This window comes from Salvelinus namaycush, chromosome 4 (assembly GCF_016432855.1).
Source record: "Salvelinus namaycush isolate Seneca chromosome 4, SaNama_1.0, whole genome shotgun sequence".
Taxonomy (NCBI): Eukaryota; Metazoa; Chordata; class Actinopteri; order Salmoniformes; family Salmonidae; genus Salvelinus; species Salvelinus namaycush.
In genome coordinates, this window is record NC_052310.1 from 52,490,288 (window position 1) to 52,507,237 (window position 16,950).

The 16,950-nt window shown below is 43.3% G+C and overlaps 1 protein-coding gene across 1 annotated transcript in view; it reads right to left on the reverse strand.

The window, feature by feature from the left end:
• Nucleotides 1-344: 344 nt before the first annotated feature.
• Nucleotides 345-16,950, reverse strand: part of LOC120046605 (zinc transporter 6-like) — an 80,768-nt gene continuing 64,162 nt past the window's right edge. The window contains exons 11-15 of the mRNA XM_038991977.1: nucleotides 7,971-8,090; nucleotides 5,847-5,949; nucleotides 4,962-5,009; nucleotides 2,537-2,605; nucleotides 345-1,864 (exon numbers count right to left, since the gene is read on the reverse strand). Coding sequence (XP_038847905.1) covers nucleotides 1,304-1,864; nucleotides 2,537-2,605; nucleotides 4,962-5,009; nucleotides 5,847-5,949; nucleotides 7,971-8,090 — 901 coding nt within the window. The 3' untranslated portion in view covers nucleotides 345-1,303. The remainder of the gene's footprint in view (nucleotides 1,865-2,536; nucleotides 2,606-4,961; nucleotides 5,010-5,846; nucleotides 5,950-7,970; nucleotides 8,091-16,950) is intronic.

Genomic DNA, 16,950 nt, shown 5'->3' on the forward strand with positions numbered 1-16,950 from the left:
TGAGCCAAATAAAGCCCCACCCCGGCCAAACCCTCCCCTAATCCGGACGACGCTGGGCCAATTGTGATACAGCACGAGATCGAACCCGGGTCTGTAGTGACGCTCTAGCACTGCGATGCAGTGCCTTAGACCGCTGCACCACGTGGGAGGCATGAATTACTATTAACATGAATTAAACCAAAAAGAGAAATACAATCAGATTTTTAAATTAAACACTCATCTCACACTTACATTTTCTTTATGGGCCTCTTCACTATTCAACATTCACTCACAACATCTCAATCAAAAGTTTTAACTTCTTGCAAGTCACAATTTTTCTTCATGGAAAATTACAATTTCTTTAGTTATGGTCTTATGCTCTGATTTTATTTAACCAATTGCCAATACATTAAAATGTCCAAATAAGGTTAACACACTTTGTATGAATTACTGTTAACATGAATTAAAACAAAAAGAGAAATACAAATCAGATTTGTTTTAAATTAAACGCCATACTTTCATCCCACACTTACATTTTCTTTATGGTCCTCTTCACTATTCAACATTCGCCCTCAACAACACTCAAAAGGTAGCCCAGGGTGTGCCTAGGATAATTCATGTCCCACGCTGAGTCGCCAAACTCATTGGAGAGTCTTTCAATGGACATTGACCTAGAAAGTTAGAGTAAGTGACAAATAATAGGGCAAGTACAGTACATTTGCATTTAATTTATTGCAGACTATACTGAAACGGAAAATGACAGTTTTTGTTTTCCATTAAAGGTGAAAAGACATAATACAGACCACTCCTTCACAATGAGGTTGGCATTAAGAAACATTAGTGTAACAAAGTGATGCCTTTAATGCAGCAGTTATGGGGCAAAACATAATAAAGAGTCTAATTACCCCATTATGTATTGCCCCTGCATTAGGTCACCGTTTTCTACCTACAAATATTACTCCAGGTAGGAACGGCTGAGCTGACCATCTTGTGATGACCATTTACCAAGGGAATAATAGTTAATGTAATCAAACATTCAAGTCCTATGAGCACGAAAGTCAATTAATGGTTTAAAGCACACAAAAGCCATAGAGCTCCTCCACGATTCCCAATCAGAAGAAAAATGTTAACTGGCATATCATATACAGAACACATGCCTACAGTTCATTTCAAACTCATTTGCTTTTTGAAGAATAGTACCAAAAAATATAGAAAGATAGAAAATCCACCAAAGGTCAGAATGTATGTCCTGGTCCCATCAAAATAAATACCATAATATATTCTCTCTCTGAATATCCCACTTCTATACCTTATGTTCTAAACATCAGGGTCTGTACTGGCTGTACTGTGATGGGAGAGGGTTGATTCCAAATCGCTGTGGCGCTGCGCCTAAGGCAGTTCTGAAACCTTGTTGTGATGAAGGCATCCCTACACCCATTCCCAGGTTCATACCCATCCCCGGCCCACTCCCCGGCCGGACTAGGTTTTGGTTGAGCATGTTGGTGTAGGGGGAGGCTCCGTAGTTGAGGCCCATGCTGTAGGGCCTCTGGTGCTGGGTGCTGGGAAGCACCATGGGCTGGACATGCCTCCCTGGGGTGTTGAAGGAGAACTCTGGCGGTGGGCTGCTGGGTTTGGATGGGGTGGAGGTGAGCCGGTCCATGTCCTCAGAGGATTTGGGGGGAGGGGGGACAAAGCTGGACAGGCCCCCGTGGTCAGAGGGGCTGAGTGTGCTGGCTGGGAGCACACTCAGGGAAGGCCGGATCCAGTCATCCTTGAAAATCTGAACCGTCAGCGTGGACACGAGGGGGAAAAGGCGGTTGGTCACATGGGCCAGCACCATCTGCTCGTTGGCATCCCGGCGTATTCGGACATGGACGGAGCCAGCCTGCACACAAAGCCGGTGGAGACGACAAGGAGTTAAAGAGTCAGTCTGTGTGTTTACTCCACATTTTCTCGCTCCCTTTCTCTCCCTCTAGCTCTACTGGCAGTACGCTAGGGCATACAGTCTGGAGAGAACAGTGTGGCAACAACCCAGAACTGTGTGACAACAACTGAGCACAGCAGCAACACCACTGTATAAACTTAGTCTACACAGGAATTTACGAGTGCAGCCAAGAAGCTGGCCTATTTATCGATATGACAGCAGTGATGCTGTAATTGCGTAATGTTACCATTACATTATACTGCTATTATGCAGAGTCCAAATAAGTGTTATTTCATTGAATGAGATTTAACATAGCAGCAGACCAGACAGAATCTGTATTTAAGTAATTCTACGTGAAGCAACATTGTTAGAGCCACAGTCTGAATAATTCACATCTCAGGCATTTCAATGAAACCAGAATGACTCAATTTCTGTCTTTATGCCATATTCCCTGTATTGGAGTACGACGTGACAACTGTCATCTTTTTGTGTGACTACTCTGTCTTCACAATGGGAATCAAAGAACATGGCCTTGCTTCTCCTAGAGGCAGAGCAAACAGAGTGTGAGGCATTTTGCTGGGAGTCTGCTGGGTATAATGAGGAGACAGCAGGGACAGAACGATGATGACATACCAGAGAGCCAAAGCCCACCGTCCAGAAGTGTTCGTTACGGACCTCCAAGACCCCATCCAGAGTGGAGACCTGATGGAAGACAAGTCCAGTTTTACACACATACAGCAGTACATACAGTCTAGAGGTCTGCTCCTGCCCGCTCCCGCTGGCTTTCTGTCTGACTCCCACCCGCTCCCGCAATAACTGGTCCCGAACACAACCGCAGTCCCGCAATGTTATTTTAGGCGTATGTGACGCAGCTTACTTGCCAGCCATGGTCCCAGCAATTCTGCACCCTATAGGCAGTATCCAAATGTGCAAAAATACCTAAGTTTCTTATGTCACATGGCCCATTATATTAGGCTATCGGTAGGTATTACTGGGCTATATCAACCAATAGGCTAGATGTAGTTTGAAGAGAGCAGAGTGGACACTTGCACTTTCTCTTGAGCTACATTTTATAGCCTAACTTTAAGGAGCAGCACAATTTTCAGATGGGACATATGGGTGATCAGTACTTATTTCAAGGCAATGTAGTAAACTATCGCATAAATCATATTTAGGAAGTACATTTCCTTGGAAATGATACCTGCCCCATGATTCTCCATCGATGCATAGGCTATAGCCTTCTCTATTTAATTGAGACCACATGCCCATCTGATCTTGCACGTACGGATACTGAACCTGAAGCAGCAAAAATGATGAGGGCGGACACTTCCACTTTTTCTTGAGCTACGTTTTGCATATAGAATGTAGACTACCTTTAGGAGCAGGACGATTTGCAGGCAGAGACAAATACATGGGTAATTCATATTTATGGAAAAGGCGCAATGCTCACTCACGATGGTAGCCTATGCACGCGTTGCGCCTTTTCAATTATGATTTTTTTGTTGTTGATTGCACCTGGACTCACATTGGTTGAGCGCCCTACACTTCTTTCCATTATCAATATTACTTTACAGACACCGTAGTAAACTATAGCCTAATCATATTGAAATTAATTTCCTTTGGAAAGATAACTGCAACGTGTAGAGCCCGGTATTAAAATTGTCCGATATTGTTTTTTTTAATGCTATATCGGTTTAATTTCCCTGGAGTAAAACAGCCGGTAGCGGCAGATGTTTTGTCCCACAAAAAAAAAAAAATGGAATCAGTATTGGACCCCAAAAAACATATCAGTCGGGCTCTAGCCAAAGGATTCTCTGCCCATGCATAGGCAGCCTACTCTACTTCACTGAAACCACACATACTGTTGGCGCACATGATCTCGCACACCCAACTAGGAGAGGAAGGCTACTGAACTTGAAGCAGCGAAATTCTGAGGGTGTGTGAATAACGCAACAAAGAGGTGCTTTTAATACAATAGGAAGGCATACAAGGCAGAAAGACGTCCGTTTCCAAATAATCTGCGGGATCTGACCGCATCATGAAAAATGCAGACCACGCCACAATCTCTGTAGGGGTCTAACAGAGTCTCTGCCCTGAGGGGACCAGTTTAACCTGATCGTGTGACCAGTCCCAGTCAACTCCCATGGTCTGAAAAAACTATAACTGGCTCTAGTTATAATATTGATAGAGTGGCACAATAGGACCCCAAGGGGCACAATATATTTTAAAACATGGTAGGGAATCATTTCAAGTTGTTGCACACTGTGAAATACACTTCAATAATATATGCATATAACGCACAGAGACAAAAATTGGCTTCAATACACATAGTACACGCCACACATTTCAACTGCCTTATTTAGCGAGTGCAACGGGCTTGAAAAATAGGAAAGAGGTCAAAAGAGGACAACCCTCAGCAAACGCATCACTGATTGCCATTAGGAGCAAAGATGAAATGTTCCCATTCGCTTCCAGCACTTTGCCCTCCACAACCATGGCGCCAAACAACTCAAGAGTTGTTGGACCATCAAAAATGGTGGGGAATGTTTTCTGTAAACGGTTTGATCACTGTGTAAATATCCCGTATTATGTAAATAATTTACATGTATTCCACCTCATATGCCTCGTTATTAACATTGTATTTCATGTCTAACTAGCTCCATTTGGACATTACATTACCCTTTGTTGTGCCGATGACGTGGATGTCGATTAAGGCAGCCCCCCGCACCTCTCTGATTCAGAGTGGTTGGGTTAAAAGTGGAAGAAGTGGAAGAATTATCTCCTCTCCACAATTCACTAGGGTTGTCCTCATTGCTTTTGTCTAGATGGAGTACAACTATGACCGGAAGTGACTTTTTGTAGCAGGTTAGCAGAGCATTTTAGCGAACCTGCTACGTTAATTCTTCAAACCCGCTGCCTAAGTTCTCCTAACCAGCTACAAAAAAGTACATTCCGTAGCTGTATACCACCTAGTTAAAACCGTCCTTAATTGACCTCCCATCCTATTTCAATAGTTAATTAAACAACAAAAACATCACCCCCACTTGAGTGCTCTTACCTCTCTGAGCAGTTTGTCAAGCTGACCGATGACATGGGAGGGAGTGGTCTAAAGGACAGGACAGAAAACAGCCAGGTGTGAGTCACCAGAGTGTCTCTGTTCAAAACACAGCACTCCAGAAAATCCACAGAAAAACTATTAGTATTTCTTTCATTAGTCCACTGTTGATGCAGTCCCAAAATGTCTCCTGCATCATCATGATCATCATCTTTGCTTCTTAAAAGTCCAATATCTTGAAAACTTGACTGCTCACATGCTAAATATTTTGGGACTGTATCAACAATTGACTGACTAATGAGAAAAAACATCCCAAAATTAAATTTTGAGTGGATTTTCCCTTTAATGAGTAATGAGCTAAGGTCCTTCAAAGAACATGCTCTCTTTAATTGATTTATTTAACCTTTATTTAACTAGGCAAGTCAGTTAAGAACAAATTCTTATGTAAAATGACGGCCTACCGGGGAACAGTGCCTTGTTCAGGGGCAGAACGACAGATTTTTTACCTTGTCAGCTCTGGGATTCGATCCAGCAACCTTTCGGTTACTGGGCCAACGCTCTAACCACTAGGCTACCTGCCGCCCCAACAGTGTACAGTGCTTCTTCCTTTAAAAGTTTTGAGCTTATGCCACGACCGTTTGTGGTAGATGGTGGCAGATTGTGGTAAATTGCATCATTCTGGCAACAATGGCTGACACTTAAATGACGTGCTGCAACTTTTAAAGGAAGAACCACTGTAAGGAAAACATAATCCGGACAGAACATAACTCAGTCATTCCAAGAGTTTACAGTGTTGAGTTACAGTAAAGTTGTGCGATCCACATCACATCCTACAGAGAATCAATGATCCAGTTCAATTTAGACTGTGGACATGTTTGAATAGCCTACCTGAAGGAGCACCTTCCCGCTGTACACACTCATAGGATACATGGTGCCAAAGATCATGAGGCCGATGGCCACCGCCGAAACTGTGTCCACAGCATTGTAATTACTAGAGAGAGAGAGAGAGAAAATCATCAGGTACTTCATAATAGATAATATTAGTACGTTATTAAGTTAGGAGCATATAGCTGTCAGGATAGAGCTGGGTGACATGGACAAAAATCCATATCACGATAAACTGACTGAATTATCATGATAACGATACGTTTATAACATTCATGTATACCACCGTTACTCACAATCATTCATATAACTCAGTACTGTAGTCTTGTGGTTAGAAGGCTGTGAGTTCGATCCCCGGCCGAGTCATACTAAAGACTGTAAAAATGGCACCTTATGAGTCTCTGCTTGGCACTCAGCATTTTTAAAATTTATTTTTATTTAACTAGGCAAGTCAGTTAACTTCTTTGGGATAGGGGGCGGTATTTTGATATCCGGATGAAAAGCGTGCCCAAAGTAAAATGCCTGCTACTCAGGCCCAGAAGCTAGGATATGCATATAATTGGATAGAAAACACTCTAAAGTTTCTCAAACTGTTAAAATTATGTCTGTGAGTATAACATAACTTATTTGGCAGGCGAAACCCCGAGGACAAACAATACAGTTTTTTTTTTTTTGGAGTTCACTGTGTTTTCAATTGGTTTTCTATGGGAAACTAGATTTATGAGGCACCTGGTTGCAGTTCCTATGGCTTCCACTAGATATCAACAGTCTAGAAATTGATTGATGTTTTTCCTTTGAGAAATGAAGTACGGCTATTCAGAATGAGTGTCAAGCCAAGTGGAGTCTTTTGTTTGGGGCGCGCGACCTGTAGCTCGCTCCACGTTGATTTTATCTGCTATTGAACACAGTATATTCCGTCTTAAATGTTATCGATTATTTACGTTTTAGCATACCTACGGTTGGATTAGGAAAGTTGTTTGAAATGTTTGGACCAAGTTTACAGGTAACTTATTAGATAAATTGTAGTCATGTTGGATGAGTTGGAACTGGTGTTTTTCTGAATCAAACGCGCCAAATAAATGGACATTTTGGGGATATAAACAAGGAATTTATCGAACAAAAGAACCATATTTGTGATGTTTCTGGGACATATTGGAGTGCCAACAGAAGAAGATCTTCAAAGGTAAGGCATGAATTATATCGTTACTTCTGACTTTTGTGTCGCCACCTGCCTGGTTGAAAATGATTGTTATGCATTTGTATGATGGAGCGCTGTCCTCAGATAATCGCATGGTTTGCTTTCGCCATAAAGACTTTTTGAAATCTGACACCGCCGCTGGATTAACAAGAAGTTAAGCTTTATTTTGACATATTCCATGTGTAGTTTCAAGAATGTTAAATATTTACAATTCTGTAGTTTGAATTTGGCGCCCTGCACTTTCACTGGATATTGGTAAGGTGGGACGCTACCGTGCCACCTAGCCTAGAGAGGTTTAAAGAACAAATTCTTATTTACAATGACGGCCTACCAGGGAACAGTGGGTTAACTGCATGTTCAGGGGCACAACGACAGATTTTTACCTTGTCAGCTCAGGATTCGATCCAGCAACCTTTCGGGTTACTGGCCCAACGCTCTAACCACTAGGCTACCTGCCGCCCCTGAGCCCCTGCCGCCCACAGTCCTCAATACCTGCCGCATTAAGGAGATAGATTGAGGGTAAGGCCGTGCGATAGACTAGCTTTCTGTCCAGGGTGTGTACATGTACATTAAGCTGCCTCAGGCTCCTGCCCTATGAGCGGCTCGTGCAAGGCTATTTACATATAAGCAGACTTATTTCATTTCAAACTTCACATGTCTCTAGTATAGGCAACTTATTATTATGAGCAATATCAGCAAATGCCCACGATAAGTGGTCGGTGTCGATAATTTTCAGTTTATCGTCCCATCTCTATGTCAAGAGTTATCATGGAGGTTGATAAGTAACAAGAGGGATGTCAAACACACATCAGGTCGATAATGAGGGCTTTGTGGAAACACAATTCAGAGTACACATTATTTCTCAACAATACTGATTTATAACTTCCCCGAATCCACTAACTAATTCCATTACACCATGTCGGACTTACTTGATCTCAATGAGCATGTAGGTGATGCAGAGTGAGAGAGCTCCGGCCACGTTGATTAAGACAAAGGGATTCATACGAGGCAGAAGGACACTGCTGAGACCAGGGATAATCCCACACAGGCTGAAAACATACAAACACAAAAATAAAATTACTATACTGAGCCATTCAACCCTGTGGTGATGCTCCAAACGTGTCTAAACTTGTTAGAGTTACTGTGACAACACACATTACCAAAGTGACAACACACATTACCAAAGGGCAACCAAAGAAATCACACAAACAATCCAAGACAGGGACTCACAGAAAGCACCTGTAATATACACATCTTCTTAAAAGTGAAAATATTAATAATGCTGAGACTAAGTGATTGTAATATTCTTTCTACAATCTACTAAACACAAATATAAATGCAAAACATTTCAACGATTTTACTGAGTTACAGTTCATATAAGGAAATCAGTCAATTGAAACAAATTCATTAGGCCCTAATCTATGGATTTCACATGACCGGGCAGGGGCGCAGCCATGGGTGGGCCTAGGAGGGCATAGCCCCACTACTGGGGAGCCTGGCACAGCCAATCAGAATTAGTTTTTCCCCACAAAAGGCTTTATTACAGCCAGAAATACTCCTCAGTTTCATCAGATGTCCAGGTGGCTGGTGTGCTCACTGCGGTGCCAGACTCCAGAGGTGCAGTCAAATTGAAATATGCTCAAAACAAATGTTATTGGTCACATACACATGGTTAGCAGATGTTATTGCGAGTGTAGCGAAATGTTTGTACTAAACCATTATTTGTAACATTACGATGCTGTCACCATCGACGATGGCTGTCAAACATTGTTGATACTCCGAGTCGGGAATTCATGTCATACGAAAGAATTCCCCTCGACCACGACCACAAATTTTGGAAAACAAACGTACTTCATCGACTTTTGGAAATAACAAAACATGCTGAAAAGCTGCTGTGTTGTTCAATGTGTGTTCAGAAAGTATTCACACCTCTTGACTTTTTCCACATTTTGTTGTGTTACAAAGTGTGATTAAAATGAATGTCATTTTTCGTCAACAATCTACACAAAATATTCTGAAATGTAAAAGTGGAAGAAACATTTTTTTTTACTGATGTTAGAATTTATGAAATATGAAACATTAATATACATACACAAAAGTATGTGGACACGCCGTCAAATTAGTGGATTCGGTTATTTCAACCACACCCGTTTCTGACAGGTGTATAAAATCGTGCACACAGCCATGCAATCTTCATAGACAAACATTGGCAGTAGAATGGCCTTACTGAAGAGCTCAGTGACTTTCAACGTGGCACCGTCATAGGATGCCAACTTTACAACAAGTCAGTTCGGCAAATTTCTGCCCTGCAAGAGCTGCCCCGGATCAGCTGCGAAGTGGTAGGCCACACAAGCTCACAGAACGGGACTGCCGAGCGCGTAAAAAACGTCTGTCCTCGGTTGCAACACACACTACCGAGTTCCAAACTACCTCTGGAAGCAACATTAGCAAAATAACTGTTCGTCGGGAGCTTCATGAAATGGGTTTCCATGGCCGAGCAGCCGCACACAAGCCTAAGATCACCATGCACAATGCCAAGCGTCGGCTGGAGTGGTGTAAAGCTCGCCGCCATTGGACTCTGGAGCAGTGGAAACGAGTTCTCTGGAGTAATGAATCACGCTTCACCATCTGGCAATCCAATGGACAAATCTGGGTTGGCGGATGCCAGGAGAACGCTACCTGCCCCAATGCATAGTGCTAACTGTAAAGTTTGGTGGATGAGGAATAATGGTCTGGGGCTGTTTTTCATGGTTCGGGCTAGGCCCCTTAGTTCCAGTGAAGGGAAATCTTTGTTTCAGCAGGACAATGCCCCTGTGGACAAAGTGAGGTTCATACAGAAATGGTTTGTTGAGATCGGTGTGGAAGAACTTGACTGGCCTGCACAGAGCCCTGACCTGAACCCCATCGAACACCTTTGGGATGAATTGAAACGCCGACTGCGAGCCAGGCCTAATCGCCCAACATCAGTGCCCGACCCCACTAATGCTCGTGGCTGAATGGAAGCAAGTCCCCACAGCAATGTTCCAAACATCTAGTGGAAAGCCTTCCCTGAAGAGTTGAGGCTGTTATAGCAGCAAAGGGGGACCAACTCCATATTAATGCCCGTGATTTTGGAATGAGATGTTCGTTGAGCAGGTGTCCACATACTTTGACCATGTAGTGTATATTCTTGGGACCCAACTCTTCAATGTATTATTTTACAGACAGATGGATGCATTCATCCCGTGTTCTCTCTACGTGGTGTGTTTTTGGATCAGATTATATTTTATTTTTGGGATGTGCTTCGTCCTGTTCATAAATGACCAATGTCTGATCTAATTCAAATGGCTAGCCGTTCATTATGCCGTTGTGATACAATTCATGTACAATTACGCATTCATGTGTGTCGCTTTTCAGCATGTGACTAAAATAAATACATTGCTCTCATTTCACAAAAAGAAAAACAAGATTCCTATAGTGAGTGGAACCCCCTCAGATCTTACAGTTGTGTGGTGATGAGGCAGTGTGCATGCTTTACAGATCAGTTTTTTGTGTTTAATCAGAGATGTTAATGCAGTGCATTAGGAGGTGTAACCCATCAGAGTAGGCGTGATGATATGAAGTGATGTCCTACTCAGACAGATGAGTGCTGTCCACACTGGGGATCGCAGTCTCTGAGACCACACATCATACTCATCAGCATCAGTAGAGTTCACTCACATTTAGCCAATGTGAAATCATGCACTGACATTTAGCCAGTTTTTTTTTTAAATTTGCAGCGATGTATTCAGATCTTGGCATAATATTATTTGATTAGATAAATACTGAGAAGATGAATTCTATATAGTGTTTTTAAACTGCATCCCTGTCCAATGTCAACCTCTTATTAAACATGCATGGATACCAGTCCACTGGTGTCCAACAAGGACACACACAAAAAAATAGGCATTATCTTTAAAAAAGAAAAGAAAACCCATTAACCTTAAGAAGCTCGACCTCCGGTCACTTAATTTGAAGCCAACATTTTGGGGGGGGTGAGCGGGAAGCAGGATTTACAATCCCAATAATCTCCTAAATCTCCCCGCTGCATTGATATAATTTGAGTACTAGGGACAGGGTCGTGTGATTCCACGGCCGTCTGTCTGCACAGTCTGTGTGTCCGGCGCTGCCTAGAGAGGGAGAGAGAGAGCGAGAGAGAACACTGTGTGGATAGAGGGAGCTTTGTTCCAGAGTGACAGTTTGTATAATCCCACCCACTGGAGACAGAAATTGTGGGATTACGGTGAGACAAACACTTGATATGATGTCGGTCGGCTATAAATACAGGCTAAACGCTGTTGCCCAAATAATAGTACACAGTGGACTAGCTCTGAGGGTTATATAATGTCTACCCACCAAACCCCAGGGAGGGTGGTGAGGCCCAGAGACACGGATGACACGATTACAGCAGATAATGAAACAATGAGTCAAAGTAGTCCGGGACATCCTGTCCACTGTGCCTTCTATTCAGAACAATCAGAACTTTACTCTGTTATACAGCGCCTTCAGAAAGTATCCACACCCCTTGACTTTTCACACATTTTGTTGTGTAACACAGCCTGAATTTAAAAGTGATTAAATTTAGATTTTGTGTCACTGGCATACACAACGTACCCCATAATGTCAAAGTGGAATTATGTTTTTATACATTTTTACAAACGAATAAAACAATATTTTATTAATAATAGTATCAATACGTATTCAACTCCTTTGTTATGTCAAGCCTAAATAAGTTCAGGAGTAAAAATGTGCTTTAAATCACATAGTAAGTTTCATGGACTCACTGTGTGCAATAAGTGTTTAACAGGATTTTAATGACTACTTCATCTCCGTTCAATTATCTTTAAGGTCCCTCAGTCAAGCAGTGAACTTCAAAAACGGATTCAAGAACAAAGACCAGAGACATTTTCCAATGCCTCGCAAAGAAGGGCACCTATTGGTAGATGGGTAAAAATAAAAAAGCAGACATTGAATATCCCTTTGAGAATGGTGGAGTTAATTACACTTTGGATGGTGTACAGTGCATTCGGAAAGTATTCAGACCCTTTGACTTTTCCACATTTTGTTACATTACAGCCTTATTCTAAAACTGATTAAATAGTCCGCCCCTCTCATTAATCTACACACAATACCCCATAATGACAAAGCAAAAACATGTTTAGAAATGTTTGCAAATGTATTTAAAAAAAATAATTGTTTTTTGTTTATTTACATAAGTATTCAGACCCTTTGTTATGAGACTCAAAATTGAGCTCAGGTGCATCTGGTTTCCATTGATCATCCTTGAGATGTTTCTACAACTTGATTGGGTTCTGTGGTAAATTGGACATGATTTGGAAAGGCCCACATCTGTCTGTATAAGGTCCCACAGTTGACAGTGCATGTCAGAGAAGAAAAAACAAGCCATGAGGTGAAATAATTGTCCGTAGAGCTCCGAGACAGGATTTTGTCAAGGTAAAGATCTGGGGAAAGGTTCCAAAATATTTGTGCAGCATTGAAGGTGCCCAAGAACACAGAGCCCTCCATCATTCTTAAATGGAAGACATTTGGAACAACCAAGACTCTCCCTAGATCTGGCCGCCCGGCCAAACTGAGCAATCGGGGGAGAAGGGCCTTGATCAGGGAGGTGACAAAGAACCCAATGGTCACTCTGACAGAGCTCCAGAGTTTCTCTGTGGAGATGGGAGAACCTTCCAGAAGGACAACCATCTCTGCAGCACTCCACCAATCAGGCCTTTATAGCAGAGTGGCCAGACAAAAACCAATCCTCAGTAAAAGGCACATGGCAGCCCTCTTGGAGAAATAAGATTCTCTGGTCTGATGAAATCAAGATTGAACTCTTTGGTCTGAATGCCAAGCGTCACGTCTGGAAGACACCTGGCACCATCCCTACGGTGAAGCATGGTGGAGGGAGCATCATGGTGTGGGCATGTTTTTCAGCAGCAGGGACTGGGAGACTAGTCAGGATTGAGGGTAAGATGAACAGAGCAAAGTACAGAGATCCTTGATGAAAACCTGCTCCAGAGCACTCAGGACCTCAGACTGGGGCGAAGGTTCACCTTCCAACAGAATAACGACCCTAAGCACACAGACAAGACAACGTAGGAGTGGCTTCGGGGCAAGTCTCGGAATGTCCTTGAGTGGCTTGGCCAGAGCCTTGACTTGAACCTGATCGAACATATCTGGAGACCTGAAAATAACTATGCAGCAACACTCCCGATCCAACCTGACAGAGCTTGAGAGGTTCTGCAGAGAAGAATGGGAGAAACTCCTCAAATCCTTCCTAATTCAGTTGTTGGAGAGGAAGGAAAACCGCTCAGAGATTTCACCATGAAGCCAATGGTGACTTTAAAACGGTTACAGAGTTCAATGGCTGTGAGAGGAGAAAACTGAGGATGGATCAACAACATTGTAGTTACTCCACAATACTAACCTAAATGACAGTGTGCAAAGAAAGAAGCCTGTACAGAATAAAAATATTCAATGCATCCTGTTTGCAATAGTACACTAAAGTAAAACTGCAAAATATTTGGCAAATAAATTAACTTTCATGTCCTGAATATAAAGCGTTATGTTTAGGGAAAATCTAACACAACATATCACTGAGTACCACTCTTCATATTTTAAAGCTTGGTGGTGGCTGCATCATGTTTTGGGTATATTGGTCATCGGCAAGAACTAGGGAGGTTTTTTAGGATAAAAAGAAACGGAATAGAGCTAAGCACAGGCAAAATCCTAGAGGAAAACCTGGTTCAGTCTGCTTTCCAACAGACAGTGTGAGACAAATTTACCGTTCAGCAGGACAATAACCTAAAACACAAGGCCAAATGTACACTGGAGTTGCTTACCAAGACGACATTGAATGTTCATAAGTGGCCTAATTACAGTTTTGACTTTAAATCGGCTTGAAAATCTATGGCAAGAGCTGAAAATGGCTGTCTAGCAACTAACAACCACCTTGACAGAGCTTTAAGAATTTTAAAAAGAATGTGCAAATAATGTACAATACAAGTGTGCAAAGCTCTTACAGACTTACCCAGAAAGACTCACAGCTGTAATGGCTGCCAAAGGTGATTCTAACATGTATTGATTCAGGGGTGTGGAAAGTTATGTAAATTATATATTTCTGTATTGAATTTTCAATAAATTTGTTAAAATTTATATTAGGTGCTTTTGCCCTAGGTAACCTGGAGAGTGGGTAGGATTGTACGTGCCTTTTACTATTCAGGATGGAATGCGACAGAAAGCCACTTCAATAATATTTGGGGTTTTAGAATAGATTATGAGAGTCAATCTAATTTAGGCCTAGTTTTGTTTCATAGAGTGCTACTGCTATATTATTTGAGATCAGGGTGTTATAGCTAAGAGGGAACGCCTGCATAATGGAAAGCAAAATATAGCTGGACCTGCAATGAGTTAGAGGCTTGTTTCACATGACCCTCAGCAGCTCATTCACATAACCCATTAGGAGGTAAGGGAGGGTTCTTTTTCAATGAGTCCTCCAACTCCAAACATGACTCAGCCTTTTGTAATTTTCCACTTCCTGAGTGGCATAATCCAGACCGGGGCACCAGCAGAGAAAGTAGAGGTGCAAAATGATCTCAACACTCTGGACTGAAACAAAACCCACCAACATCCATTATTCAGACAAAACAAGTGAGGCGATTCATCATCCTGGAAGCTACTATATGAGGAAAGGTGGAGGGGGTGGAGTTTCACTGTCAAGCCTCTCCCCAGCCCTGCACAGGGTCTCCAGGGGTGAGGGCCAGGAAGTGGCTGACCTGAGAGTATCCATCAGGTCTTAACCCCAGGGCAAGGGCACACAGCACAATATGGAGGATGTGAAAGGGAAGATAAGAGTTTCACATCTGACCTCTACAGGCAGGTTTCGCCAGAGGGGGTCATTGTAATCCATTGGAAATTACATGAGACCGGCCCTTGCTGTCCAGATACCTTACAATAATTCCAAGAAGCTCAATTAAGCCAATATTTCCCTGAAAAAGCCACTCCCTAACATCTTGCTGAAAAAATATACGACTACACCCCATGTCATGTTTTATATACATTTTGAAATGTTTTAGTCATTTTGCAGACGCTCTTATCCAGAGCGACTTACAGAATGCATTCATCTTAAGCTAAGTGGGACAGACACCCACATATCACATTCATAGTAAGCACATTTTTCCTCAATAAAGTAGCTATCAGCAAAGTCAGCGCTAGTAAAGGGGGGGAGACAAGTGCGAGTGTTAGTTCACGCAAGGGGGATGCTGTGGGATTATTTAAAATACTATTTGAAGAGGTAGGGTTTCAGATGTTTTCAGAAGATGGACAAGGACTCTGCTGTCCTGGCTTCAGGGGGAAGCTTGTCCCACCATTGGGATGCCAGGACAGAGAAGAGCTTGGACTGGGCTGTGGGAGCTGCCCTCCCGTAGAGGTGGGATGGTCAAGAGACCAGAGGTGGCAGAATGGAGTGCTTGGGTTGGGGTGTAGGGTTTGAGTATAGCCTGAAGGTAGGAAGGGGTAGTCCCCCTTGCTGTTCCGTAGGCAAGTTCCATGGTCTTGTAGTGGATGCGAGCTTCGACTGGAAACCAGTGGAGTGTGTGGAGAAGCGGGGTGACATGAGAGAGATTAAACACCAGGCAGGCTGCAGCGTTCTGGATAAGTTGCAGGGGTTTGATGGCACAAGCGGAGAGCCCAGCCAACAGCGAGGCAGTAGTCCAGACAGGAGATGACAAGTGCCTGGATTCGGACCTGCACCGCTTACTGTGTGAGGTAGGATCATAATCTACGGATGTTGTAGAGCATGAACCTGCAGGAGTGAGTCACTGCTTTGATGTTTGCAGAGAACAACAGTGTTGTCCAAGGTTCTTTGTACTCTGGGAGGGGGACACCGTGGAGTTGTCAACCGTGATGGAGTGGTCTTGAAGCGGGCAGGCATTCTACGGGAGGAAGTGTAGCTCCGTGTTGTTGTGCTTGAGGTGGTGGGCCAACATCCAAACGGAGATATATGTCAGGCACGCAGAGATGCGTGTCGCCACCTGGGTGTCAGAAGGGGGAAGGAGAAAAGTAGTTGAGTGTCATCCAAATAGCAATGATAGCAGAGACCATGTGAGGATGACAGAGCAGAGTGACTTGGTGTATAGAGAGGGCCTAGAACTGAGCCTTGGGGGACACCAGTAGCGAGAGTACGTGGTGGAGACACAGATCGTCTCCACGTCACCTGGTAGGACTGGCCTGCCAGGTACGATGCAATCCAAGAGTGTGCAGAGCCTGAGACACCCAGCCCTGAGAGAGTGAAGAGGAGGATCTGACGGTTTACGGTGTCGAAGGCAGCGGATAGATCTAGGAGGATGAGAACAGAGAAGAGAGAGTCGGCTTTGGCAGTGCAGAGAGCCTCCGTAAAACACAGAGAAGAGCAGTCTCGGTTGAGGGACCCGTCTTGAAGCCTGACTGGTTAGGGTCAAGAAGATCGTTCTGAGAAAGATAGCAAGAGTTGGTCAGAGACAGTACGCTGAAGTGTTTTGGAAAGAAAATAAAGAAGGTCTGTAGTTTTTGACGTCAGGAGTCAAGTGTTAGTTTAGGAGGGGAGCGATTCGGGCCATTTTGTAGTCAGAGGGGATGTGTGCCAGAGGGTCAGAGGGGACGCAGCCAGTGGTCAGGGATGAGTTGATGAGGGAAGTGAGAAGGTCTCCAGAGATGGTATGGAGAAGGGAGGAGGGGATGGGGTTGAGCGGACAGGTTGTCGGGTGACCGGACCTCACTAGTCGCAGGATTTCATCTGGAGAGAAAAAGGGTCAAGGCGTAGGGTAGTTCTGTGTGTCTATTTACCCTTTAGCCTCAGTTTGATTGGGACAGACTGCTAATCACATTACACACATACACTGTGGTGCA